This window comes from Kogia breviceps, chromosome 11, assembly GCF_026419965.1.
Source record: "Kogia breviceps isolate mKogBre1 chromosome 11, mKogBre1 haplotype 1, whole genome shotgun sequence".
NCBI classification, from domain to species: Eukaryota; Metazoa; Chordata; class Mammalia; order Artiodactyla; family Physeteridae; genus Kogia; species Kogia breviceps.
The window spans coordinates 52,024,899-52,050,983 of NC_081320.1; the positions used below are offsets into that span (position 1 = coordinate 52,024,899).

General features: G+C 35.2%; 1 protein-coding gene across 5 annotated transcripts in view; it reads left to right on the plus strand.

Annotated features, from left to right (window-relative positions):
- Positions 1-26,085, plus strand: part of USP34 (ubiquitin specific peptidase 34) — a 238,339-nt gene that overhangs the window by 78,756 nt on the left and 133,498 nt on the right. For 4 of the 5 annotated variants that reach the window (XM_059079238.2, XM_059079242.2, XM_067007549.1 and 1 more), the window contains exons 9-15: positions 600-681; positions 769-861; positions 23,528-23,653; positions 23,827-23,956; positions 24,622-24,657; positions 25,034-25,164; positions 25,458-26,068. In XM_059079238.2, coding sequence (XP_058935221.1) covers positions 600-681; positions 769-861; positions 23,528-23,653; positions 23,827-23,956; positions 24,622-24,657; positions 25,034-25,164; positions 25,458-26,068 — 1,209 coding nt within the window. The remainder of the gene's footprint in view (positions 1-599; positions 682-768; positions 862-23,527; positions 23,654-23,826; positions 23,957-24,621; positions 24,658-25,033; positions 25,165-25,457; positions 26,069-26,085) is intronic. The other variant, XM_059079239.2, reaches the window with a different exon arrangement.

Sequence of the window (26,085 nt, forward strand, 5' to 3'; positions counted from 1 at the left end):
CAAAAATAAAAAGTTTACTTTTTGAAATGAAGGATGAGTTGTTCCTAAGTGTAACCAAGTGTTCTGAACAGTCAGTTGATAACTTTAGGGATCACATTAGCAGAACCTTCATTAATATCAGGCAGGAAGGACACTTGCCATTTGGCTTGGAGATTCTTCTTTTTTTTCTTCCCCCACCCTTTTGGTAACCTACTTTTCTGATGTTATCTTACCATAGAAGACATATGGGGAAACCTTCCCTGAATGCCTCAGTGCCTACTATGGAGATTAAAAATGGGAAGGCAAGGTATTTGATTAAGAAAATGCATCACTTCTTAGGTGTTACCCTTGGTATTCTCACCTGTGTACCTGGTGTTAGTTATCCTAACTTTTCAGATTTTTTTTTTGCTTGTTTATGAATTCAGGTAGTATTACATTTCTTGTATTTCTGTTTCAGTTATTTTTCATAGTACTATTAATAGTTAATTGTATATAATCACTTCTTTATAATTGGTATGTGAACAGTTTTAGTTTTTCACCTGAGTCTGCTTTTAGACATGGGAAAGAATGATACTAATATTTTTTTTAATGTATTAACTATTTTTATTATTTGACTTTAGGTCCATTGCAAAAGAACTTGCAGACTGGCTTATAAGCAACAATGTGGTAGAGCATATATTTGGACCAAATTTACATATTGAGGTTTGTGGACTAATATGGGACTTATCTTCTCTATTAAGAGAGAAGAATGCTTTTAAAAATTAACTGTAATAAGTTTTTCTTTTCCAGATTATCAAACAGTGCCAAGTGATTTTGAATTTTTTGGCAGCAGAAGGGCGACTGAGTACTCAGCATATTGACTGCATTTGGGCTGCAGCACAGGTAATATCAACAGCTTAGTGCTTCTTTATTATATGTTCCATTCTAAGTTCTTTACCCCCTATAAGGTACGTTCTATTATTATCCTCATTTTTGTTGCTAAAGAAACCATGCCATGGGAAAAGTTGGGGATCAAATCTATGAAATCTGGCTTCAGAGTCCATGTCTTATCTTACTATACTACTGGTACAATTGAAGGAAATGAGAGTCAGTCAGTTAGAGGTTCTTGGTTTATTAAGAGACATTTTCCTATTATTTTAATTTATACAATCAGTGCTTCTGTCCTGAACATTGTATTCATGTTTCTTTTCTATTATACTATTTTCTTCTTTAATTTAATTTTTTGAATAGGCGCATATCCATATGGTTCAAATTTCAAAAAGTAGATATAAAAGGATATGCTATACATTTTCCCCCTCCTACCTATGTCTCCCGTGCATGCAGTTCCTAACCTCTCAGGTGCATCATAAATTTTCTATATAAATTGCCAATTGTAAACATTTCTCTTTCCCTGTCCTCTTTTCTACAGATGTATCATACTAAATGGATTTGGCTTTTTTTCACTAACAGTTTATCCTGGAGATTATTATTCCATATCAATATATAAAACACTTTTTCTTTTTTTAGGCCTGCATAGTGTTTCATTATATGCATAAACCATAATTTATTTAACCAGTTCCTGTTCATAGGCACAATTTTTTCAAATCCTTATTATAGACAATGCTATAATAAGTAACTTACAATAGTCAGCTAATCCATATGCAAAACTATTATGTAGGATAAATTCCTACTTATAAGTAGTATTGTCAGGTTAAAGTTTATGTGTGGTTTACTTGTGGTAGCTAATGGCATGATAGTGCCACTTTCACCGTATTCTCCTCAATAAATTTTTTTAAACATCTTTATTGGAGTATAATTGCACTACAACGGTGTGTTAGTTTATGCTGAATAACAAAGTGAATCAGCTATATGTATGTGTGTATATATATATATATATATATATATATATATACACATACACCCCATATCCCCTTCCTCTTGTGTCTCTTTCCCACCCTCCCTATCCCATCCCTCTAAGTGGTCACAAAGCACCGAGCTGATCTCCCTGTGCAATGCAGCTGCTTCCCACTAGCTATCTATTTTATATTTGGTAGTGTATATATGTCAGTGATGTCTAACTTTGTCCCAGCCTACCCTTACCCCCTCCCCGTGTCCTCAAGTCCATTCTCTACGTCTGCATCTTTATTCCTGTCTTGCCCCTAGGTTCGTGAGAAACATTTTTTTTTTAATAGATTCCCATATATATGTGTTAGCATATGGTACTTGTTTTTCTCTGTCTGACTTCATTCTGTATGACAAACTCCAGGTCCATCCACCTCTCTACAAATAACTCGATTTTGTTTCTTTTTAAGGCTGAGTGTAATATTCCATTGTATATATGTGCCACATCTTTATCCATTCACCCAGTCATGCACCCAGTGGTATATGACTCTTTTTGAATTATGGTTTTCTCAGGGTATGTGCCCAGTAGTGGGATTGCTGGGTCATATAGTAGTTCTATTTGTAGTTTTTTAAGGAACCTTCATACTGTTCTCCATAGTGGCTGTACCAATTCACATTCCCACCAGCAGTGAAAGAGTGTTGCCTTTTCTCCACACCCTCTCCAGCATTGATTGTTTCTAGATTTTTTGATGATGGCCATTCTGACCAGTGTGAGATGATATCTCATTGTAGTTTTGATTTGCATTTCTCTAATGATTAATATGTTGAGCATACTTTCATGTGTTTTTGGCAATCTGTATATCTTCTTTGGAGAAATGTCTATTTAGGTCTTCTGCCCATTTTTGGATTGCGTTGTTTGTTATTTTGTTATTGAGCTGCATGAGCTGCTTGTAAATTTTGGAGGTTAATCCTTTGTCAGTTGCTTCGTTTGCAACTATTTTCTCCCATTCTGAGGGTTGTCTTTTGGCCTTGTTTATGGTTTCCTTTGCTGTGAGAAAGCTTTTACGTTTCATTAGGTCCCATTTGTTTATTTTTGTTTTTATTTCCATTTCTCTAGGAGGTGGGTGAAAAAGGATCTTGCTGTGATTTATGTCATAGAGTGTTCTGCCTATGTTTTCCTCTAGGAGTTTTATAGTGTCTGGCCTTACATTTAGGTCTTTAATCCATTTTGAGTTTAATTTTGTATACAGTGTTAGGGAGTGTTCTAATTTCATTCTTTTACATGTAGCTGCCCAGTTTTGCCACCACCACTTACCAAAGAGGCTGTCTTTTCTCCATTGTATATTCTTGCCTCCTTTAATGAAGATAAGGTTATCATATGTGCCTGGGTTTATCTCTGGGCTTTCTGTCCTGTTCCATTGATCTTAATTTCTCTTTTTGTGCCAGTACTATACTGTCTTGATTACTGTAGCCTTGTAGTATAGCTACGAAGTCTGAAGTCAGGGAGCCTGATTCCTGTAGCTCTGTTTTTCTTAAGATTGCTTTGCTATTCGGGGTCTTTTGTGTTTCCATACAAATTGTGAAATTTTTTGTTCTACTTCTGTGAAAGATGCCATTGGTAGTATGATAGGGATTTCATTGAATCTGTAGATTGTTTTGCGTAGTAGAGTCATTTTCACAATGTTGATTCTTCCAATCCAAGAACACGGTATATCTCTCCATCTGTTTGTATCATCTTTAATTTCTTTCATCAGTGTCTTATAGTTTTCTGCATATAGGTCTTTTGTCTCCTTAGGTAGGTTTATTCCAAGGTATTTTATTCTTTTTGTTGCAGTGGTAAATGGGAGTGTTTCCTTAATTTCTCTTTCAGATTTTTCATCATTATTGTATAGGAATGCAAGAGATTTCTGCTCATTAATTCTGTACCTGCTACTTTACCAAATTCATTGCTTACCTCTAGTAGTTTTCTGGTAGCATCTTTAGGACTCTCTATGTATAGTATCATGTTATCTGCAAACAGTGACAGTTTTACTTCTTCTTTTTCCAATTTGGATTCCTTTTATTTCTTCTCTGATTGCTGTGGCTAAAACTTCCAAAACTATGTTGAATAATAGTGGTGAGAGTGGGCAACTTTGTCTTGTTCCTGATCTTAGTGGAAATGGTTTCAGTTTTTCACCATTGAGAATGAGGTTGGCTGTGGGTTTGTCATATATGGCCTTTATTATGTTGAGGTAGGTTCCCTCTATGCCTACTTTCTGGAGAGTTTTTATCATAAATGAGTGAATTTTGTTGAAAGCTTTTTCTGTATCTATTGAGATTATCATATGGTTTTTATCCTTCAATTTGTTAATATGGTGTATCACGTTGATTGATTTGCGTATTTTGAAGAATCCTTGCATTCCTGGGATAAACACCATTTGATCATGGAGTATGATCCTTTTAATGTGCTATTGGATTCTGTTTGCTTGTAGTTTGTTGAGGATTTTTGCATCTATGTTCATCAGTGATATTGGCCTGTAGTTTTTTTTTTTGGTGACTTCTTTGTTTGGTTTTGGTATCAGGATGTTAGCTCTTCTCTTAACGTTTTATAGAATTCACCTGTGAGGCCATCTGGTCCAGGGCTTTTTATTTGTTGGAAGATTTTTATTCACAGTTTCAATTGCAGTGCTTGTGATTGGTCTGTTTATATTTTTGATTTCTTCCTGGTTCAGTCTTGGAAGGTTGTGCTTTTCTAAGAATTTGTCCATTTCTTCCAGGTTGTCCATTTTATTGGCATATAGTTGCTTGTAGAAATCTCTCACGATCCTTTCTATTTCTGCAGTGTCGGTTGTTACTTCTCCTTTTTCATTTGTAATTCTGTTGATTTGAATCTTCTCCCTTTTTTTCTTGATGACTGGCTAATGGTTTATCAATTTTTTTTATCTTCGCAAAGAACCAGCTTTTAATTTTATTGATCTTTGTTGTTTCCTTCATTTCTTTTATTTATTATTATTATTTTTTTGTGGTACGCGGGCCTCTCACTGTTGTGGCCTCTCCCATTGCGGAGTGCAGGCTCCAGACGTGCAGGCTCAGTGGCCATGGATCACGGGCCCAGTTGCTCTGCGGCATGTGGGATCTTCCCGGACTGGGGCACGAACCCACGTCCCCAGCATTGGCAGGTGGAGTCTCAACCACTGCGCCGCCAGGGAAGCCCCTTCACTTCTTTTTCATTTATTTCTGATATGATCTTTATGATTTCTTTCCTTCTGCTAACTTTGGGGGTTTTTTTGTTGTTCTTCTTCTTCTTTCTCTGTTTGCTTTAGGTATAAGGTTAGATTGTTTATTTGAGATGTTTCTTGTTTCTTGAGGTAGGATTGTATTGCTATAAACTTTCCTCTTAGAACTGCTTTTGCTGCATCCCATAGGTTTTGGGTCATCTTGTTTTCATTGTCATTTGTTTCTAGGTATTTTTTGATTTCTTCTTAGATTTCTTCAGTGATCTCTTGGTTATTTAGTAGTGTATTGTTTAGCCTCCATGTGTTTGTATTTTTTATAGATTTTTCCAGTAATTGATATCTAGTCTCATAGCTTTGTGGTTGGAAAAGATACTTGATACGATTTCAGTTTTCTTAAATTTACCAAGGCTTGATTTGTGACCAAAGATATGATCTATCCTGGAGAATGTTCCATGAACACTTGAGAAGAAAGTACATTCTGTTGTTTTTTGGATGGAATGTTCTATAAATATCAATTAAGTCCATCTTGTTTAATGTGTCATTTAAAGCTTGTGTTTCCTTATTTATTTTCATTTTGGATGATCTGTCCATTGGTGAAAGTGGGGTGTTAAAAGTCCCCTGTTGTGATAGTGTACTGTCGATTTCCCCTTTTATGGCTGTTAGCATTTTCCTTATGTATTGAGGTGCTCCTATGTTGGGTGCATAAATATTTACAACTGTTACATCTTCTTGGATTGATCCCTTGATCACTATATAGTGTCCTTCTTTGTCTCTTGTAATAATCTTTATTTTAAAGTCAATTTTGTCTGATATGAGAATTGTTGCTCCAACTTTCTTTTGATTTCCATTTGCACGCAATATCTTTTTCCATCCCCTCACTTTCAGTCTGTATGTGTCCCTAGGTCTGAAGTGGGTCTCTTGTAGACAGCATATATACGGGTCTTGTTTTTGCATCCATTCATCCAGTCTGTGTCTTTTGGTTGAAGCTTTAATGGAATTTAATCCATTTACATAAGGTAATTATCGATGTGTATGTTCCTGTTACCATTTTCTTAATTGTTTTGGATTTGTTTTTGTAAGTCTTTTCGTTCTCTTGTGTTTTCTGCCTAGAGAAGTTCCTTTAGCATCTGTTGTAAAGCTGGTTTGTTGGTGTTGAATTCTCTTAACTTTCACTTGTCTGTAAAGGTTTTAATTTCTCCACCAAATTTGAATGAGATGCTTGCTGGGTAGAGTAATCTTGGTTGTAGGTTTTTCCCTTTCATCACTTTAAATATGTCCTTCCACTCCCTTCTGGCTTGCAGAGTTTCTGCTGATAGATCAGCTGTTAGCCTCTTGGGGATTTCCTTGTATGTTATTTGTTGCTTTTCCCTCGCTGCTTTTAATATTTTTTCTTCTTATTTAATTTTTGATAGTTTGATTAATATGTGTCTTGGCGTGTTTCTCCTTGGATTTATCCTGTATGGGACTCTGCTTCCTGGACTTGATTGACTATTTCCTTTCGTATGTTAGGGAAGTTTTGAACTAAAATTTCTTCAAATATTTTCTCAGACCCGTTCTTTTCCTCTTCTTCTTCTATCACCCCTATAATTTGAATGTTGGTGTGTTTAATGTTGTCCTAGAGGTCTTTGAGACTGTCCTCAATTCTTTTCATTCTTTTTTATTGTGCTCTGCAGTAGTTATTTCCACTATTTTATCTTCCAGGGCACTTATCCATTCTTCTGCCTCAGTTATTCTGCTATTGATTCATTCTAGAGAACTTTTAATTTATTGTGTTGTTCATCAGTGTTTGTTTGCTCTTTAGTTCTTCTGGGTCCTTGTTAAGCATTTCTTGTGTTTTCTCCATTGTATTACCAAGATTTTCGATCATCTTTACTGTCATTACTCTGAATGCTTTTTCAGGTAGACTGCCTATATCCTCTTCATTTGTTTGGTCTGGTGGGTTTTTACCTTGCTCCGTCATCTGCTGCATATTTCTCTGTCTTCTCATTTTGCGTACCTTACTGTGTTTGGGGTCTCCCTTTAACAGGCTGCAGATTCGTAGTTCCTGTTGTTTTTGGTGTCTGCCCCCAGTGGGTGAGGTTGGTTCAGTGGCTTGTGTAGGCTTCATGGTGGAGGGGACTGGTGCCCGTGTTCTGGTGGGTGGGGCTGGATCTTGTCTTTCTGGTGGGCAGGGCTGTATCCGTTGGTGTGTTTTGGGTTGTCTGTGAACTTAGTATGATTTGAGACAGCCTCTCTGCTAATGGGTGGGGTTATGTTCCTGTCTTGCTCATTGTTTGGCGTGGGGCATCAAGCACTGGAGCTTGCTGGCCGTTGGATGGAGCTGGGGTTTAGCATTGATATGGAGATCTCTGGGAGAGCTTTCGCTGATTGATATTACGTAGGTTGGGGGGAGTCTCTGGTGGTCCAGTGTCCTGAACTTGTCTCTCCCACCTCAGAGGCTCAGGCCTGACACCAGGCTGGAGCACCAAGACCCTGTCAGCCACACGGCTTCTGGAAGGGTACCAGAGCCAGCTGGAGGGGAGAGTCCTGCAGAGAAGTGAATAGGCTGCTAGATCTTTTTCTGTTTTTTAAAAAAATCATGTTTGTAAACTTCTTTTTATTTGCTAAACTGATGGGTGAAAAGTGTTTTCATTGATATTTTAAGTTTGGATTTCTTTTCTATGAATCAGGTTGAAAATCTTGTGCTTAACAACCCTTTTTGTTTCCTTTTCTTGTGATGTTTATATTCTTTGCCATTTATCAGTTGCCTTACTTATTTTCTTTTTTGTAGGGGATCTTTGTATATCAATGAAATCAGACTTTTGTTTGTGTTATGAGTTATGCCTGCATTCTGCTTTGATGTCTTCTTGCTGTTTCAGTTAAGGTGGTTTTTGCAGTTGAGTTTCAAGTTTGTGGTTTCACACTTGTGGTTGAATTTTTCATGGCCTGTGACTTTTGTGTTATGGTTTGAAATGCATTTCAAGATTACAAGAAAATTCCCCTTCAGTTCTTTTCTGTACATTTTGTTTCAATTTTATATTTTAATCTTCAGTCCACAGTAGGAATTTATCATGGTTCAAAGGGTCATGTATGTATCCAACATTTTCCCCCCATTGTTTGGTTATATAGTTGTCCCCATTCCATTTGTTCAGTAATTCTTCTCACTGATTTGAGATACCAGTTTTATCTTGACTGGGTCAATTTTTGGAGTTTGTTGACTGACCTATTGGTATACCTAGTCATGATCTGTATATCAGAGATTGGTAAACTTATGACCTGTGGGCTGGCCTCTTGATTTTGTAAATGGTTTTTTTTGCAACTTAGCCTTGCCTATTCTTTTCATATTTTTGTCTGTGGCTGCTTCCACACTGCAGTGGCAGAGTACAGTATTTGTAACAGAGACCATATCACCTGTAATCTTAAAATATTTACTGTCTGGCCCATCAAGAAGACATTTGCCAGTCCTTGGTTTTATACTAATGTATTTTCTTTTTCCCCCATGTGTCTATGTAATATTTCTTATTATCTGGCAAGGCTGATCCTTTCTCCTTATATTTTTTAAAAAGAATCTTTATGTCTCTTATTTTTCCATGTGAATTTTAGCATTGATTATTCTTTAAAAATATTGTTGTTTTTACTGTTATAATGATTATTTTGAGAGGTGAAGTTGTCTTCCTATCCAAAACACAATATGCCTTTTGTTTTATTTTGTTTCATTCAGCATTTCAGAGTTATTTGTGTATAGATTTTATTTCATGTTAAGCTTATTCTTAAGGATTTTAATTTTATTTATTATTGCTATTAAAATAGCTATTTCTCCCCTTATATTACTTGCTTTCGTCCATTATACTTTATTTCTTCCATATACTTAATGATCACTGCATATATACTTTTTATATACTTAAGCATTTTCAAATTTTTGATTTTTAATAATTGTGTGCCTTGAGACCTTAGATTGGTTGTGGTAATTTTTCAGTATAGTTTTTTTAACTTCTCATATTTAATATTGCCTATTATTTATACATCATTATCATTTTAACACATTAATGAAGCAGTTCATATTTCAGAGTAATCCTAAAATACTTAGGAAATTCTCTTTCATAACTTTCAGAAAATGTTCTTTTTAGTAGATTTTAAAATTTTATTTTGTTCATAGCAAGGCAAGCAAAATATGAGAACAGTGATATGGTAAGTAATATAGAATAAATAACTAGGAATAGTGAAGCACTGTTTAGTGAAGCTGAAATTCATCACATTTATAATTAATAATACGGTGTATTAAAACTTTTAGTGTTTTACCCTAGCAAGCATTTCAAGTAACCTAATAAGGAAATGATTTTAAAATTCTGGCATAATCTGTGATACAGTCTGAAACAACTTAAAATATCTATAAAAGTTAGTTTAACAAGATTAAGTATATTTTAAAGATTATTTTATTTGGGTGTTTCTGTGTTTTGTTACTGCTTTACTTTTGAATATACCACAGATTTAGAATTATCAGGAATTTTTACATTTTGAGTTCTTTTTATTTGAGCACCAACTATAACTGGCTTCCAAATGTCCAGGGTTGGTTGGTTTCATACAGAGTCTTGCCTGAGTTTTTTTCCCTTCCCTCTGGAGTAAGTTTTTGAGGTCACTTTACCCACTTGATACACACACTTCACCCAGTAATAATTGGATTGGCTGCTGTTTTTTTCATTGTTTGTATCACAACTCTTATATTGGAATCCAAGGAGAAAAAAGACAAAGGTGGTAAACGAGACATTGATTGGAAAAAAAAAAGTGGTTTATAAATATTTGAAAAATGCTTATCTTTGATTATAATTAAACGTAAGTTCAGCTAACATAATAGCATTTTCATGTATTGGGTAATTCTCATTATGTTTAACAATACACTATATTGACCAGAGTGTGGTATAGCTTTAGGAGAACAATATAGCAGTTCTCTTTCTGGTAATTTATCCTCTAGATACATGTACATGAAGATGTTTGATACAACATTAACTACACTAGCAGATCATGAATGTCTGTCACTGTAGGGCTAGTTAAATAAATTTTGGGAAATCTGTTTAATAGAATGTTCTGTGGCCATGAGAAGGACTGAAGTTGCTGTGTTATGCTCATGTGGAACAACCTCCAAGAAATATTTTTATTAAACACTATTTATTAAATATCTATTATTTTATCTAAAATAGTTATTTTATTAAGAGAAAACAGCAATTACACAGTGTATTCTTTCACTGTGTATTAAAACAGTTATAAAAAGGGGACGTACATACATGTATATGTACTCTTTGTACTTGTGACTGTCTGGAACTGTTTTGGAAAAACAGACAAGAAAATTTCACAGGTTTGCTTTTGGGGAAGTGACCTGAGATAGGTGGGAGACTTCTATTGTCTACGTTTATGTAGACTGAAAATTTTACATGTGTTTACTAATTTTTCAGTACATATAAAAACTAGTATATAAAGTTACAGTAAACATTTAGACATTTAAATGACTTTCTCTGCCATTTAAAGTTACTTATTTTTCTAGTTTGACTGAGTTACCTCTCTGCATCTCCCTCTTCATACCCTTTCACCATAAAATCTTTTAGTCATAGGACATCAAAAAAATAAACTTCAGAATCTTTCCACTGTATTGTAATTTATTGTTAAATGCTTTCCATATTTGAAGAACTTATACATAAATTGATGTAACTTCCTGAGATAATAATCTTATCTTAAAATGCAGCTAATAATATCTTTTTGGGAGTAGATTTTCATGTCTCAATGACAGAAGTAAAATTCCCTAGGATTTAGAAGGAACTTAAATATCATTTGATTCAAATGGGCATTATGTATATTTTGAGGGGAAATAGTTCATAATTATCATCAGATTCTCAAAGGGTTTTATGTGATGACTAATTTTAGAAACGCTGATATACACTCTGTTGGTTATTAGCTTCTGCATGTATATTTGTACACAGATTTAGATTACTGCTTTATGAGACATTGCATACTGTTAGCATGTGAAGTTATGATTGTACTTGAATTATAATCTGGCCACTGCAATATCTGCCTCTATGTTACATCATATGATTTGAATTCTATTCATTCCTGCTTTTGTAGGAGCTGTTAATATGAATGATGATTCCTTGTATTATGTATTCAAACCTCTTGTTTGTACTGTATTCTTTCTTTTATGTTGTTGGGTCTTTCTATATGCCTTTGCTATCCATACTTAAGGAAGACGACTGGTAAGTGGCCTAGATGTTCTTGGGTGTCGTGAAATATTTTTCCATTACAGCTCTCAGATGGACTCCTGGGAATGGGAAACAGAGGAAGGAATGAGAAAACAGGATTTCATGTTCATGTCATCTCACTCCTGCTGTCCATCAGATCTGGTACTCAGATGAGTTCAGAAATTTTTCCAGTTACAGTGGGAAGATAGACCTATCTCCTCTGTAGCTCACTCACAAATTATTCTGAGCTACAGCTTTCTCTACCTGTACATTTAAAAATGTATTCCCATTCATTTCAGTCATTCAGAAATTTGTTGAAATCTCATATCTATTATTATTAATAGTAATTTTTTGGGGGGGCTGCATTCTGCGGCATACGGATCTTAGTTCCTTGACCAAGGATTGAACCTGTGCCCCCTGCATTGGGAGCACGGAATCTTAACCATTGTACCCCCAAGGAAGTCCCTCATACTTATTATTATTATTATTATTATTTTTAACATCTTTATTGGAGTATAATTGTTTTACAATAGTGTGTTAGTTTTCCCTCTACAACAAACTAAATCAGTTATACATACACACATGCTCCCATCTCATACCTATTATTGATGCTCATTTTCTTTGTGGGTTTGTTTCTTTTCATTCTAAAACACAGTAATGATTGATTTTCCTCTGTGGAAGATGAGGAAATTCTCATCATTTTTCTCTTCTCGTTTTCCACTTGCAGTTCTTATTATGTTATTTTTATTTTATCAAGTTATGTAACTTTTTAAAAAATTGATTAATTTATTTTTGCTGTGTTGGGTATTCATTTCTGTGCGAGGGCTTTCTCTAGTTGTGGCAAGCGGGGGCCACTCTTCATCGCGGTGCATAGGCCTCTCACTATCGTGGCGTCTCGTTGCAGAACACAGGCTCCAGACACACAGGCTCAGTAGTTGTGACTCAGGGGCCTAGTTGGTCCGCAGCATGTGGGATCCTCCCAGACCAGGGCTCGAACCCGTGTCCCCTGCATTAGCAGGCAGATTCTCAACCACTGCGCCACCAGCGAAGCCCAAGTTATGTAACTTTTAAGTTCTACACTATAAACCATAATTTCCACCGTTGTTTAATATTAATTTTGTATTTAGGTATATGATTTACCACATATTCTTTTCCTTCATTCCTGTTTTTCTCATTCCTTTTTCCTTATTCCAGGGTTAATTTGTATTTATTCTTGTAGAATTCACAGAGTAGACTTTTGTTTTCCCTTGTTGGTTTGCAAACTGGCCCTGTACACATAGGTCAGGGAGAAACTGAAGAAAGAGGCAGAGATCACTCCAGACTGGTAGGTGGCAGGTTTAATAAGCAAGGGAGCTTAACTTATGAGGCTTGTCTTCAGTGGCTACAAGATGAGTAGATATCTGCACTCATCTGTCAAATCTTACAAGATTATAAGAGAGGCCTTAATTGGGTTTAGGCACAAATACTATCCAGATTGTCGCAACACCTTACTCTCTCTCAAGGTTATGTCCTTGGAGTAGCTCCCACTTTGGGAATGGCAGGCAGGCTGAACTTATATTCCAATGACAGAGGGTAGTGAGGAGCCGCTGCTTGCCCAGTTTCAGTTCAAAGGTCAACTGGAAGTCCTGTCCTCGATTATCTACCCTGCCGCCCCCAGTCTCTGAAGAGAAATTTATGGATATTTTGTTCTGAGTTTCTACACACTTGAGATGTCTGATTTCTTTGTACTTGAAGAGTTTGATTGAATGTCATATTACTAGAGCCACTCTTGTTTTCCATCAGAACTGTGTAGTATACATGAAGAGTAGTCGTCTTCTGAACAAACAATTTTTATTTTTAATATTTTACAAAGATAATATCCTATCATTTTTTGTTGGTAGAATATTTCTCTCATGTTCAGGTGTTTATTAATCCCATGAGGGTTCTTCTTTTTAACTTGTTTTGGTTGATGGCCTTTAACACATAATATTTTTTTCCTTTATTTAAAAATTTTAATGGAAAAATATATACAATATAATTAACCAGTAATTTACCATTTTAACCATTCATAAGTGTACAATTCAGTGGCATTAAATACATTCACAGTGTTTTTTTAACCATCATTTGTCTGTATCCAAAACTTTGACATCATCCCCAGTAAAAACTCTACCTGTTGAACAATAACTCTCCATTCCTCCTTTCCAGGTGGCTTCTGGTTTCCTCCGTTCTACATTGTGTCTGTATGAACTTGCCTATTCTAGGTACCTCATTTGATGGAATCATACAATATTTGTCTGCGTCTGGCTTATTTTACTAAACAATTTTTTCAGGGTTCATCCATGTTATAGCATATATAAAATTTTTCTTTCTTTTTATGATAAATAATATTCCATTGTATGTATATACCACATTTAGATCCATTTATCCATCAGTGGACATTTGAGTCAATTCCACCTTTTGGATGTTTATTGTAGATAATTACTTCTATGAACATGGATATACAAATACATGTTTGAATCTCTGCTTTCAGTTCATCTGTATATGTACCTCAGGGTAGAACTTTTGGGTCATATGGTAAATCTAGGTTTAACCTTTTTAGAAACCACCAAATTTCTGTAGCAACTGCAGTATTTTACATCCCAGCAGCAATACAGGCAGGTTCTAATTACCTCACATCCTTGTCAACACTTTTTATGTCTTTTAAAAAAAATTTAGCCATCCTAGTAGCTGTGAAGTGTTATCTAATTGTGGGTATAATTTGCATTGATTTGCATTTTAATGACTAATGATGTTGAGCAGCCTTTCATGTGCTTATTGGCCATTTGTGCATGTTCTTCAGAGAAATGGTTATGCTTTTTTTAAAAAAAAATTTATTTATTTTTGGCTGCGTTGGGTCTTTGTTGCTGCATATGAGCTTTTCTCTAGTTGTGGCAAGCAGGGGCTACTCTTCCTTGTGATGCGCGGGCTTCTCATTGCAGTGACTTCTCTTGTTGCAGAGCACAGGCTCTAGGTGCACAGGCTTCAATAGTTGTGGCGCATGGCCTCAGTAGTTGTGGCTTGTGGTCTCTAGAATGCAGGCTCAGTAGTTATAGCACACGGGCTTAGTTGCTCAGCGACAGGTGGAATCTTACCAGCACGGGGCTCGAACCTGTGTCCCCTGCATTGGCAGGTGGATTCTTTTTTTATTTTAACATCTTTATTGGAGTATAATTGTTTTACAATAGTGTGTTAGTTTTTCCTTTACAACAAACTGAATCAGTTATACATATACATATGCTCCCATATCTCTTCCCTCTTGCATCACCCTCTCTCCCACCCTCCCTATCCCACCCCTCTAGGTGGTCACAAAGCACAGAGGTGATCTCCCTGTGCTATGCAGCAGCTTCCCACTAGCCATCTAATTTACATTTGATAGTGTGTATATGTCCCTGCCACTCTCTCACTTCGTCTCAGCCCATGGCAGGTGGATTCTTAACCACTGCGCCCCCAGGGAAGTCTCAGAAATGTTTATCCTTTGCCTGTTCTTGAATTGGGTGGTTTGAGAATTTTTGTTCAGTTTTAGGAGTACTTTATATAGTCTGGATATTAATCTCTTATCAGATTTGTAATTTGCATATATTTTCTCCAGCTCTGTAAGTTGTCTTTTGTTTTCTTGAAAGTATCTTTAGGTGCACAATAAAGTCCTAATTTGGGGACTTCCCTAGTGGTTCAGTGGTAAAGAATCTGCCTTGCAATGCAGGGCACGTGGGTTCAATCCCTTGTCAGGGAACTAAGATCCCACATGCTGCGGGACAGTCAGGCCTGCACGCCACAACTATTGAGCTTGGATGCCTCAATGAGAGAGCCTGAGTACCACAAACTACAGAGCACATGCAGTTTGGAGCCTATGCACCACAACTGCAGAGCCCACGTGCCCTGGAGTCTGCACATCATAACTATAGAGAGAAAAAACCTGCATGCCACAGCTAGAGAGAAGCCCGAGCGCTGCAACGAAGAAACCTCATGCCGCAACGAAAGATCCTGCATGCCTCAACGAAGATCCCATGTGATGCAACTAAGACCCAACCCGACACAGACAAAAAAAAAAAAAGTCTTAATTTTGATGAAGTCTGATTTATTATATATTTTTTCTTTTGTTGCCTTTGTTTTTGGTGTCATACAAGTGAAACCATTGTCAAATAGATTGAATGTTGTGAAGATTTTATCCAGTGTTTTCTTAAGTACCTTTTTTTTTTTTGCGGTACACGGGCCTCTCACTGTTGTGGCCTCTCCTGTTGCGGAGCACACGCTCCGGACGCGCAGGCCCAGTGGCCACAGCCCACGGGCCCAGCTGCTCTGCAGCACGCGGGATCCTCCTGGACTGGGGCACGAACCTGCGCCCCCTGCACCGGCAGGCGGACTCCCAACCACTGCGCCACCAGGGAAGCCCCCAGTGTTTTCTTAAAAGAGTTTTATATATGTCCTGAGTTTAGCTCTTTGATCCATTTTGAATTAATTTTTGTGGGATAAGGTAAAGGTCTATATTAACTCTTTGCATGTGAGTGTACAGTTTTCTGAGCACTGTTTTTTTTGTGTGTTTTTGTTTTTTTTTGAAAAGGCTGTCCTTTCTCCATTGAATGGTCTTGGCACTGTTGAAAAAATCATTAGACCATTTATGTGAGGTTATATTTCTGGGTTCTCTATTCTACTCCATTGTTCTATATGTTTGTCCTTAATGCCATTGCCACACTGTTTTAATTATTCTATTTTTGTTGTGTTTCAAAGCCTTTTTTTTGAAGATTGTTTTTAGATTTTCAGAACTTCTTCCAACTTCCAATTCCATATGAATCTGAGCACTGGATTTTCCATTTCTGCCAAAAGGCTCTTGGAATTTTGATAGGAATTGTGATGAAACTGTAGATTGCTTTAGGTAATGTTAACAATGTTAAGTCGTTAAGTCTTCCTATTCATGAACATAGGATGTCTTTCCATTTATTTAAATCTTTTTTTTTTTTTTTTTTTTTTTGCGGTACGTGGGCCTCTCACTGTTGTGGCCTCTCCCGTTGTGGAGCACAGGCTCCGGACGTGCAAGCTCAGTGGCTATGGCTCATGGGCCTAGCCGCTCTGCGGCATGTGGGATCTTCCCAGACCGGGGCATGAACACGTGTCCCCTGCATTGGCAGGTGGACTCTCAACCACTGCGCCACCAGGGAAGCCCTAAATCTTTAATTTCTTTGAGGCGTGTTTTGTAGTTTTCATTGTACAGGTCTTTCCCCTACTTTGTTTCATTTCTAAGTATTTATTCTTTTTATGCTATTGTAAATGGAATTGCTATCTTAAATTTCTTGTCAGGTATTTCACTTCTGGTATATAGAAACAGCTGAATTTTGCTTTTTGAGCTTGTACTGTATAACTTTGTGAATTTGCTTATTAGCTCTACTAGCTTTCTATGTATATAAAATCATGTCATTTATTAATATTTTTACATCTTCCTTTCCAGTTGATTTAGTATTTATTTATTTTTGTGGTCTGATATCTCTGGCTAGAATTTCTATGTAGTGTTGAATGGCAGTGATGAATGCGAGCATCATTGTCTTGTTCCTGATCCTAGGGGAAATTTTTTCAGTCATTGGGTACTGAGTGTGATGTTAGCTGTGGAATTTTTCTTTATTCTTAAAGTTCTGAGAGTTTATATCATGAAAAGGTGTTGGATTTTTGTCAGATGCCTTTTCTGCATCAGTTGAGAAGATTATGTGGCTTTTTTCCTTCTTTCTATTAATAGGATGTATTACAGTAAGTGTTTTTCTTATTGAACTACCCTTGTATTCCTGGAGTAAATCTCTTTTGGTCACAGTGAAAATTCTTGTAGTATGCAGCGGTATTTGATTTGCTAATATGCAATTGTATTTGATTTGCTAATATTTTGTGGAGAACTTTAGTATCATTGAAAGAGATATTGCTCTGTGATTTTCTATTCTTATGAAGGCTTTGGTATCAGGTCAATGCTAGTCTCATAGAATGAGGAAGTATTTCATTCTCTTCAGTTTGCGGGGAGGGTTTGAGAAGGATTGGCGATAATTTTTCTATAAATGTTTGGTAGAGATCACTACTTAAGACCATGTATTTTAGTACTTTGTTGGGACGTTGATTACTGACTCGGTCTCTTGTTAAAGTTCTATTGACATTTTCCTGTTCTTCTTGAGTCAGTTTAGGTAATTTTTAAGGAATTTTTTTTGGCATACAGTTGTTCATGGTATTTTCTTATAATTTTTTTTTAACTCTAAGTTTGGAAGTAATATCCCACTTTCATTTCTGATTTTAGCTATTTACATCTTCTTTCTCCTCTTCTAAAAATACCTTTTAGTCAATCTAGCAAAAAGTTTGTTATTTTGTGAATCTTTAGAAAAACCAACTATTGGTTTTGTTAATTTTTAAAAATTGTTTTCCTAATCTGTATTTTATTTATCTGTGTTCTCATCTTTATTATTTCCCTTCTTTTAGCTTTGGGTTTAGTTTATTACTTTTCTAGTTCCTTAAATGATAAAATTAGGTTGTTGATAATTAGATCTTTTTAAATTTACATTTAATAAATTTCTGTGGAGTGCTTTTTTGCATCCCATGTATTTTGTTTTGTTGTTTTTCAAGTCATTTGTTGCTAAATATTTTCTGATTTCCCTTGTCATTTTTTTCTTTGACCTATTGGTTGTTTAAGAATGTATTATTTAATTTCCATGTATTAGTGAAATTTCTAGTTTTCCTTCTAGTATTGATTTCTTAACTTCATCCTTTTGTGGCCAGAGAAAACACTTTGTATGATATCTGTCTTTTAAAATCTGTTGAGACTTGTTTTATCTTTTTAAATCTATTGAGACTTGTTTTGTGGCCTAACATATGGTCTGTCCTGGAAAACTGTATTTTAGAAAAGAATACATTCTTTAGAAAAGAATGTTTTCTGCTGTTGTTGTGTGGAGTGTTCTCTATGTCTGTTAGGTTTAACTGGTTTATTGTGCTCTATAAGATTTCTCTTTCTTTTCTTCTGTTTAGTTGTTTTATCCATTATTGAAGTGGGTTATTGACATCTACAACTCTTATTGTAGAACTTTCTATTTCTCCCTTAATTTCTGTCAGTTTTTGCTTCAGTGTTTATTATATATTTTTGCTATATTGAACCTTTTATTAATGAATGATGTTACCTTTTGTCTCTGTTAACCTTTTTTTAAAAAAATCTTTAACTGTGGTAGGGAAAAAAACCATGAAATTTACCCTCTGAACCATTTAAAAATTCTAATGGTGTTAATTATATTCATATTGTTATGTAACAGATCTCTAGAACTTTTTCATCTTCCAAAACTGAAAGCCTGCACCCATTGAACAACAACTCCCCAATTCTCTCTCCTCACATCTCCTGGTATCCATCATTTGACTCTGCTTCCATCATTCTGTCTATATATTTCATATTAGTGGAATCCTGTAGTATTTGTCCTTTTGTGACTGGCTTATTTCACTCAGCATAATGTCCTCAAAGTTCACCCATGTTCACCCTGTTCACTTATGTTGTGGCATGTGACAGGATTTCCTCCCCTTTTTGGCTGAATTATATTCTGTTGTATGTATGTGCCACATTGTATTTATACATTCATTTGTTGATGGGGATTTGTGCTGCTTTCACATCTTAGCTGCCATAAGTAATGCTTTAGTGAACACGGGTGTGCAAATATCTCTTTGAAATCCCACTTTTAACTCTCTTGGATATATACCCAGGAGTGGGGTTGTTGGAGTATGTGATAATTCTTCTTTTTCTAGTAACTTTTAAAAAACTTAAACTGCTTTATTTTAGTATGGTCAGCCCAGCTTTCTTTTGCTCATTATCTACATGGAATATCTTTTTCCATCCTCTCCAGTTTGTGTCTTTGGATGTAATGAATCTCTTGAGGACATCGTATATTTGTATCATGATTTTTAATCCATTCTGCTGTTCTTTGTCTTTTGAATGGAGTGTTTAAACCATTTATTTATTTTAAAAACATTTTTATTGAAATATAGTTGATTTACAGTGTTGTGTTAGTTTCAGCAAAGTATACAGCAAAGTGATTCAGTTATACATATATATAAATATATATATTTTAAAATTCTCTTCCATTATAGGTTATTATAAGATATTGAGTATAGTTCCCTGTGCGATACAGTAGGTCCTTTTAAATTATTTTATATATAGTATTGTGTATATTTCAATCTCCAAACTCTTAATTTATCTCTCTCCCCAAACCATTGATATTTAAAGTAATTACTCAAAGAGAAATTTAATTCTGCCATTTTTCTGTTTGTTTTTTTATAGGTCTTTATAGTATTTTTGTCCATTATTTTCTCCATTACTGCCTTCTTTTTTTAGTTGATTTTTTTGTAGTGAAATATTTTGATTACCTTCTCATTTCCTTTTGTGTGTATTTTATAGATATTTTGTTTATAAAGTGTTAATTATATTTGACATATTGAAGTTCTTACAATCTAATTTGAATTTATGCCAGCCTAAATACCATACAAAAACTTTGTTTCTGTACAGCTCCATCCCCCTTATTTTGTTATTAATATCACAGATTGCAGTTTTATATAATTTGTGCCCAATTGTGTAGAATAATAATAATTTTTCTGTTTTTCTTCTTTAAATCATGTAGGAATTTAAAAATTGTTAGAAATAAAAATAATAATACTGGCTTTTAATTATATATTTGCCTTTATCAGAGATGTTTATTTCTTCACTGTTGTCTAGCTTCCTTTCATTTTATTCTGAAGGACTTCCTGTTGCATTTCTTGCAGGGCAGGTCTAGTTGTAGGTCTAGTTTTGTTTATCTGGAAATGTATTGATTTCTCATTATTTAAGGACAGATTTGGCCAATTGTAGAATTCTCAGTTGAAAGATTTTTCTGTCACCCTTTGATATATCATCCTTCTTCTTCTGGCTTCCAAGGTTTGTAATTAGAAATTGGCTGATAGTCTTATTGAGTATCTATTTTATGTGAATTGCTTATCTCTTCCTGCTTTCATGATTATTTTATTGTCTTTGGCTTTTAACAGTTTGATTATAATATCTCTTGGTGTAACTCTCTTGAGTTTATCCTACTGGGAGTGTGTTGAACTTTTTGGATTTGTAGACTTAGGTCTTTCCTCAAATCGAGAAGCTTTTGGCCATTATTTCTTTAAATATACTTTGTGTACCTTTCTTTTCCTCTGGGATTTCTACAAGTGTATTGGTAGACTGGGTGGTGTCCCACAGGTCCCTTAGACTCTTCACTTTTCTTCATTCTTTTTTCTTTTTGTTCCTTAGATTCAGTAATTTCAGTTGTCCTATTTTCTTCAGTTGTCCTGTTTTCAAGTTTGCTATTCTTCTACTTGCTCAGATCTGCTTTTGAGCCCCTCTAGTGTATTTTTTATTTCAGTTATTTTACTTTTCAGCATTCCTTTTTGGCTCCTTTTTATAATTTCTGTCTTTTTAATGTTATTCTCATTTTTTTCATGCATTGTTTCCCAGCCTTCATCCTTTTCCTTTAGCTCTTTTAACATCTTTAAGGGTAGGTGTTTTAAGGTCTTTGTGTAGTAATTCCTATGGGTGAGCATTCTACAAATGATGGGTACATTTGTGTTGATTTATTTTATTTATTTGGATGGGCCATATTTTCCTATTTCTTTTTATACTTTGTGTTGGTTTTCTTCTGTTTTTGGTTGAAAACATTGAATTTTGTAATATGGTAACTTTGGAAAAGAGATTCTCTTCTTTTCTCAGTTTGTTCTTTTTTAATTTATCCCTAGCCTAAAAATGATCTAATGTGAAAGCTCATGGTCTTTTCAGGTATTTTTCTGAGCTGTGTCTTTCCCTGGGAATGTGCAGTACCTTTCTAAATTGTTCTACGTATTTGGTTGTTATTGAGTGTCTAAAAAAAAACCCTGGTTTGGCTCCTTTAATTCCCCCAGTAGTCACTCTCGCTGATTTGGGTTGAAACAATGGCAGCTAACCTCTGTGCCTGCACCTCACCCATCAGATGTAATAATCCGAATTCGGAACACAGAATTTTGTTATTTGGACAAGATCATTATTGCCCACCCATGGCTCCAACAAACTGTACCAGAGTCACATATTGCTGTCCCCACAACTGCCTGCCATAGGGTCAAGGAGTAGGAAATGGATAGCTGCTGTCACACTGAAGGCTGAAATTGGCCAACATTAACAACAATTTACCAGCCAAGCTTTCCTTTGGGAGCATAAGAGTTCAAATTGGTTATTCCAGAGTTTCAGAATAGTTACATCAGACAGTTTCTGCCAGTAGTACAGTTGCTTTCTAGGTACAGAGCTGGATTCCTGGCACTTCCTGCTTCTTTTCCTGTCTTTTCTTTTCAATAACTAGTTAGGAAGAATCTGTGAAACAACTCCACACTGCCATTTTTACCAGGAACTAAAGGCATCAATCTTAATATTTTTTTCCTGACTTTTGGATGTGTCTTCATAAGGTGCATCTTGAAAAGAGCTTTATGTGTCTTTTGCCTCAGTTACAGGATTACATAATTATCTTTTATGGGTCTTGTTACTTAAAAATAACCAAAATTATATCTATTATGAAAATCCCATTTTATTAATATTTACATTGGTACAAATCAGGAATTTATCACACAGTATGTTTTAATCACATTTTCATTAGGAAAAGTGTAAATCTAATAGTTACTTCTTGACGAAAAGCAAGTATAAACTGTTAGTACAGTCCAATTATAATGTTAATTAATACTATATTAAAATATTCTTAGGTGAGATCTATAAAATCGACAGACTTATAATTGATGATTCACTTCTCAAAATCAAATGATGTTTTTGGTCTTAAAGTACTGCAGTTGTGTAAAGAACACTGTTGAATTTAATAGTAACATTGAAGTAAATAGTGTAGTTTATTAGAAGTTACCTCAACATAGAAGAATTCTTCCAGTGTTATTTTATTTTATCTTGTTTCAAAATTAGGTTGTGTATATTTACCCTGATAAGATGATGCGCTAGAAGAGAGTGTATATGATTTACACCTGAAAAATATAAAAGTCAGTGTTTTCGAATAGAAAAATCTACTTTTTCTAATAGACTTTTTATATATTGTAAATAAGTAGGATACATTTTACCTTTGAAGTCCTGAAATGGGGTATTTCTGACCAAGTCAGATTTGTTGCTGTATCTTGATTTAGCAGTTAGCACCTTTGTAGCTGTAAAAGATGCTTATTTTACATGACGTTGTAATATTTAGTAGTCATATCTCTGTAAATATTATGTTTTCCCTCATATTTATATATTTCCCTCATAATTCTGTTTAGTATAACAGGAGACTTTCCTAGTTTATATTATATAGACCTTGATTATAAAGGGGTTTCTATTTTGCACTGTATTTCAACTAATGACCATGTTATATAAATACTTTATAACACTTAATGTGAGAAATATAATACAGTCAATCCTTGATCAACATGGGGATTAGGGACGCCAGCTCTCTGCACAGTCAAAAATCCATGTGTAACTTTACAGTTAGCCTTTCGTATCCACAGTTCCATATCTGTGGATCATATAGTACTGTAGTATGTAATTAGTGGGAAAAAAAAAAAACCTTGTATAAGTGGATGCACACAATTCAAACCTATGTTGTTCAAGGGTCCACTGTACACTTAAAAAATAATATTTATTTGGTTTTCTCTCCTAATTGTAATTTATTTTATTTTTTATTGCCTACATTTTAATTAACTATTTAACTTGTTTTTATATTAGTGATATGTTCCTAAATTTAATTGGAATCCTTTTAACTTTTTTTTTTTTTTTTTTTTTTTTTTTTTTTGCGGTACGCGGGCCTCTCATCACTGCTGTGGCCTCTCCCGTTGCGGAGCACAGGCTCCGGACGCGCAGGCTCAGCGGCCATGGCTCACGGGCCCAGCCGCTCCGCGGCACGTGGGATCTTCCCGGACCGGGGCACGAACCCGCGTCCCTTGCATCGGCAGGCGGACTCTCAACCACTGCGCCACCTGGGAAGCCCCGGAATCCTTTTTATACTTGAATTCCAGAGACTATTTATTGCAGGCTTCCTTCTTGAGGTTAAAAAATTATGCTTGTGGTTTGCTTGGATAAAGTGAAGTTCTGCTTAAGTGGAATTTTATTTTCACAATTTTATGTACTGCGATTTATGACATTTGGTAATTAACGTTTTACTAATATATTAAAAAATATCAGTGTACTAGCCAGCTTCTTCACTTTTAAACTTATATAACTTTTTTGGTGTCAGGTTATTTATTTATGTAGTGTGATTATTTTTGACTATTGCTTCTACTTTTATTTTCTAGCTGAAACACTGTAGTCGCTATATACATGACTTATTTCCCTCACTCATCAAGAATTTGGATCCAGTACCACTTAGACATCTTCTTAATTTGGTCTCAGCTCTTGAACCAAGTGTTCATACTGAACAGGTAATTCATTCAAAACATAATTTTTTTTTTTTTGTAAAATGAAAATTTATTTGTGATTCAGATGATTTAACTTGTAGTTTATTACTGTTGGCATTTCAGTTAGGCAAAAGGATATTAAATTTGATACAGTATTTCCTAAAACCTCTCCTCTTTTTTTTGTTGTTTTTTTAAAGACACTGTACTTGGCATCGATGTTAATTAAAGCATTGTGGAATAATGCACTAGCAGCTAAGGCCCAGCTATCTAAACAGAGCTCTTTTGCATCTTTACTAAACACTAATCTTCCCATTGGAAATAAGAAAGGTTAGTAAAGTATAATGTAATTTGAAGTAAGTTGTTCATAGCTTATAACTCAAATTTGAAGTAGTTTCTGCAAATTAGTTTCAGTTTAATCTCAGTTTTGAAATAAATTGGAAAAGGAGGTGTTAGTTTTCTTAAAACTTTAATAAATTGGGGTTAGCTCATGTTTTTGTTTTACTGTTCAAATAACAGCAATAACGTTTCAGTAGTTACTAGATCTTCTTTCATTAGTGTTCTTTTAAGAAAAAGAAAAACAATATCTCATAAAAGCTTTAGAGCTTTTGGTTAGAAAACAGTCAACATGATTTCTTTTAGAAATAATTTTGAGAATAGAACATGATACATTTCTCTTTCTGTGTTTTCTATTTCAAAGTTTTCTGTCTTTCCAGGTATTTTATGTGTGCTTTTACATGTATAGCTTTCTAGGGTTTCCTAAAACTTTATCAGCTTTACCCCTCTTTTTGTTTCCTGACATCATATACTACCCTTTTCTTAGGCTTTCCTGTGCAGGCACCCACAAGTACTACAACACATGGTGGGGACTTACATTATATTGCAGGTTTCCCTACCTGTATCTTGTTGATTATGTAATAAAAACAACTGATATGTGCCCCAAAGAAATTCAGTCACTTAGATTATTTCCATCCTGTTTTTTCCTTTTCCTTCAGAGGACGAAGAGCTCAGAAGAGCTGCACCATCACCTTGTAAGTTGAGTCTTAGAAATGTATGGCAAGATGACTTGTAGTTTTATTTTGATGATCATCTAGAGTTAATTAATTTTATATAATATATTTGTATCACAGTCATAAAGTTCATTTTGCATAGGAGATGTAAATCCTGACTACCTATCTATCTTACTTACCCTTTTTGCTTAAAACATTAGTATCCTGACTTTTAATTGAAATCATGTATCTCTTCTTTAGAAATAATTGGCAAATGTTAACATATTTCCAGATTATAATTTTGGCTACTTAGCATGAAGCTTTGGTATATCAAAGAATCAAAGGATTATGACATTCTGATAGATCCATGTTAATACAAGTTAGAAGTAAAAAAAAAAAACCCATCATTTTAATATAGGGTCACCTGCAGCCAGTCCTCAAAGCAGTGATAACAGCGATACACATCAAAGTGGAGGCAGTGACATTGAAATGGATGAGCAACTTATTAATAGAACCAAACATGTGCAGCAGCGACTTTCAGATACAGAGGTATGAAAATACTTTTTCTTCCTGCTTTAAAGAGATTTTTTGATTTTGGGGATTGTGCCATGTTTATCCTTTGAGCTGGGAATATAAACATGATGCTAGTTGAGGCCTTTCCTATTTTTTAAGTATCATTGAGGTTCTTTAGTTTTCTTTGAGTTTTTAATTCCATTTTGTATTGTTCAATGAAATTTGTCAGGACTTTGGCAGCCTTTTAAAAAAGTACAGTGTGTTAATGTCATTTACTTTTTTCTTACTAGTTTCAATATTTATTTAAATCTCTTTGTTTCTAAATATAGGAATCCATGCAGGGAAGTTCTGATGAAACTGCCAACAGTGGTGAAGATGGAAGCAGTGGTCCTGGTAGCAGTAGTGGACATAGTGATGGATCTAGCAATGAGGTGAATTCTAGCCATGCAAGCCAGTCAGCAGGGAGCCCTGGCAGTGAGGTACAGTCAGAAGACATTGCAGACATTGAAGCCCTTAAAGAAGATGATGAAGATGACGATCACGGCCATAATCCTTCTAAAAGCAGTTGTGGTACAGATCATCGGAACAGGAAATTAGAAAGTCAAGCAGGCATTTGCTTAGGGGATTCCCAAGGTCCATCAGAAAGAAGTGGGACAAGCAATGGAACAGGAAAGGACCTGGTTTTTAACACTGAGTCAGTGCCATCAGTAGATAATCGAATACGAATGCTAGATGCCTGTTCACACTCTGAAGACCCAGAACATGATATTTCAGGGGAAATGAATGCTGCTCATATAGCACAAGCATCTCAGGAATCTTGTATTACACGCACTGGGGACTTTCTTGGGGAGACTATTGGGAATGAATTATTTAATTGTCGGCAGTTTATTGGTCCACAGCATCACCACCACCACCACCACCATCATCACCACCACGATGGGTAAGTCTACCTAAAAA